At 37.4% G+C, this 3,252-nt stretch overlaps 1 protein-coding gene across 1 annotated transcript; it reads right to left on the reverse strand.

Moving 5' to 3' along the window:
* Nucleotides 1-1,369: 1,369 nt before the first annotated feature.
* Nucleotides 1,370-3,018, reverse strand: LOC112723018 (uncharacterized). The gene has a single exon (XM_025774237.3). The coding sequence runs from the start codon at nt 2,401-2,403 to the stop codon at nt 1,885-1,887; it is 519 nt and encodes a 172-aa protein (XP_025630022.1). The 5' UTR covers nt 2,404-3,018; the 3' UTR covers nt 1,370-1,884.
* Between the last annotated feature and the right edge of the window lie 234 nt (nt 3,019-3,252).

The following is a 3,252-nucleotide window of genomic DNA, read 5'->3' on the forward strand; positions in this document are numbered from 1 at the left end:
GTACTAATGATGATAACTAATTGATAATTACAAATTACAAAACTTATTAGTCCCTTAACACTCTTCTAATTAATAAATCAACCGTAACTAAACAAAAGTTTAAATATATATTAGTCTTGTATAAAATATTTGATAACATATTAAATTAGATACTAATACATAAATATATAATAACTAATTTAATAATTAATATAATATTTTATATAAAAAATTAACTATCAAATCACGAAATCGTACTAAATCCAGAGTCTCAAATCTCAACCACTTAAGGTTCCTTTTTATAGATAGAAATGTTTAATTATAAGTAACAGGCCTTATGATCCGAAATCCAGTGTGTGTTAATTTTTGTGGTCTAAAAATCCAAGGTGCTTTGGTCTTGCTTTGGTCTTAAAATTCCAAAGTATGTTATATGTAGCCTAAATGATTGTATGTATCATGACCAAAAATAATTGTTGTATGTATTGGTAGAAGCCCATGAAAGAAGTTATAGTTTCCTTTTTTTTATGGTCAAGATAGTTTCCTTCAAAGAAGGCCACATTTTCTTAACTTGGGCTCGGCCCCATAGAATAAGGTAGAGACTAGAGAGCGCACAGTGCCAAGTCCAGAAAAAAAAAAACGAGTGCACAGTGCACACCTGGATCGTGAAAAAAAAAAAAACTAGATGATGTCTAGTGTTTAATTTCATCCTTCATTTTCTATTTATTTTTGATCCCACTTATAAAATTAAAAATGAAAGATCACACTTTATTCTCAAGTGTTAAAAAAAATAGAAAAGATTCATTTTCATACACAAAAAAATAGAAAGAATCCATTTCCATACCCACTCAGCTGGAGCAGAAACAGAAATGGGAAGGAAGCAGCACAGCCAGCAAACTTGTGCCTCCTCTCCTCTCCCTGTTCTGTTCCTCTATAAAGTTCTCTCATGGCAGCATCTTCAATTTTTATGGAGTGTTTTTTTTCTTAAGTACCTAGAGATTATTTTTGTATGCGGTTTGTTTTTTTAAAATAAATAACTTCTGGAAAAAAAATCTAATTTAATATTTCTGATTGACCAGTAGTTCAATATTACCAAGAAATATTACACACCAATTGAACAATCCTACATTTCTACTATTTTTTTAAGCTTCCAGTTAATTTCGATCCCAGACAATTATTAGTCAGATAAATTAATAACATTAAAATTATATAATTCTTCCAAATTAAAAGTAATTATAGTCAATTTCTAGACTTCAAGTCTTCAAACAAAATTTCTTTTCCAAAGATATCAATTGATTGAAGCATTAGTCCAATAGTGTAACGGAGAAATCGTATGAAAGTCTATCTAGATGTAGATGACGCGTGATAAAAGTTGAAGAAAATTCAGAAGATATTTGCTCAAACCTCCCTAAAGTTTTAACATTTATACTTTACAAAAAGGGTACAATGAGCTAGAAAACCATTCACTTTCACATCCAACATCCACCAAACCACAACACTTTCCGGATTTTTACAAGAACAACCCCCTTAGTTACTCCCTCAACTTGTATAGCTTCTTCGGTTCTTCCTTCCTTCATTTTTTTTTTTTTCAAATTTTTTTCCACCAATTCTAAACTGAAATTAGAACCTAATTCTTATTTAAGCCATCAGCAAACAAACGTGTCACACGGCTCTTACACTAAATCCAAACTTCTTCAAACGTATTCCGCCCCCAATTTCAGACCCATCCTTCCGTTTAAAAAAATCACGGTCGAGACGGGAATTCAAACTGGTAAGGACCTACCCGTAACGGTAGTGACGGTAACGGAGAAATGAAGAGAAAGGAGAAGAAGATTCTAGATGTTGGTGAAGAGGGAAATAAGGGTCAAGAACCAACTAGACCCGAACCCAGACAACCCGACCCGAATCTTACTCGAGCCGGAGCAGACGCCTCAGATCTCTGGTTGCGGAGTCATCCACCGCCGGAGAGGGCTGCTTCTTCGTCTGAAAAGAAGGAAGAGGGAGCGCGCTAGGCGACGGAGACACCGCGAACGCTGATCCAGCATACATGTCGCTATTCACGGCGGGCGCCGTCGTCGAATCCAGCGACTGCCCCCTCCGGAGAATCGTCACCTTATCGACCGCCAAACCGCTACTCCTGGACAACCTAGAATCGTCAGCGCTGCTAGGTCTCCTTAATGGCAGCGCGGCGGCCTCTGCAACTAGAGGGGGTGAACTGGCAACTACAGCCCGTTTCCTCTGATCGGGTCGGGTAACGGGCTTCCGGGAGCTGGATCTTGATGCCGCCGCATGCTGATTGCTAAAATTATTACTATTATGATAGTTACTGTAGTTGTTGGGGTAATTTCTCCGCCGCGAAAACGACGCCGGAGGAACCCTGATCCGTTCAATTAAACAATCCTGAGGCCGCAAAATCTCCGTTGCCATGTTAATAACACAAAAATTAGAATCTAAAAGGGAAAGGTATATACGATCTCTTGAATTTAGCTCTTGTTAATTCTTTAGAAGTAGAAGGTTGGTTAACATTAAAAGAAGAAAAAATAGAGAACAGAATGGCTTTGTTATGGCGAAGGAGAATATGAATTGAGAAAAGAGAGAAGGGGAGAGAATGATATATAGAGGAAGAGGGAAGGAGACAAAGGTGGGTCCAGGGTGGTGGGGTTGGGTTTTCACCGACCTCTGGGATGAGAGAGAAAGTCTGTTAGAGCCAGCCAGCCACGCTGCCTCTTCTGACTGAATGACTCAGTATTAAGGGAAATGGACAGGTGTTGGCTCACCAGACTAGGTATTTTTGGGGGGATGACGTGGGTCCCTCCCAAACCATGATTGTCGTAACGTTTACTGTTAACTCTTGCTTCGGGAGCCTATGATTTTTCTACCCGAATCGCGGCGGTCATTAGCCTTTTTCTGGTTCGGAAGGTGATATGATCTTATCCGAGGTAACGCCGTCTCGTTAGTTGTCGTCATTTGTCAATTATTTGTGGGCCCTTGGTGAAGTTGCCTAGTAATAATGCAAATAATTTGAGATTTTTTATTTAAATAAATAAATTAATTATAATAATTATCAAAATAAATAATTTAAAAATGATCCCGTTAGGGAGACAATTGACTATTTATACAATGTGTACAATGGACTATTAAGTTATAAAATGAACATCCTTCGTACTATCTAGAATAACCATCCGAATACTAGGGATAATAAACATCATTCCAAAAATTTCAGCTGATGGAAAAAGGTAACACTAATGGTTATATCTCTAATACTCCATAAATCTC

The sequence above is a fragment of the Arachis hypogaea genome, chromosome 11 (assembly GCF_003086295.3).
Source record: "Arachis hypogaea cultivar Tifrunner chromosome 11, arahy.Tifrunner.gnm2.J5K5, whole genome shotgun sequence".
Classification (NCBI taxonomy): Eukaryota; Viridiplantae; Streptophyta; class Magnoliopsida; order Fabales; family Fabaceae; genus Arachis; species Arachis hypogaea.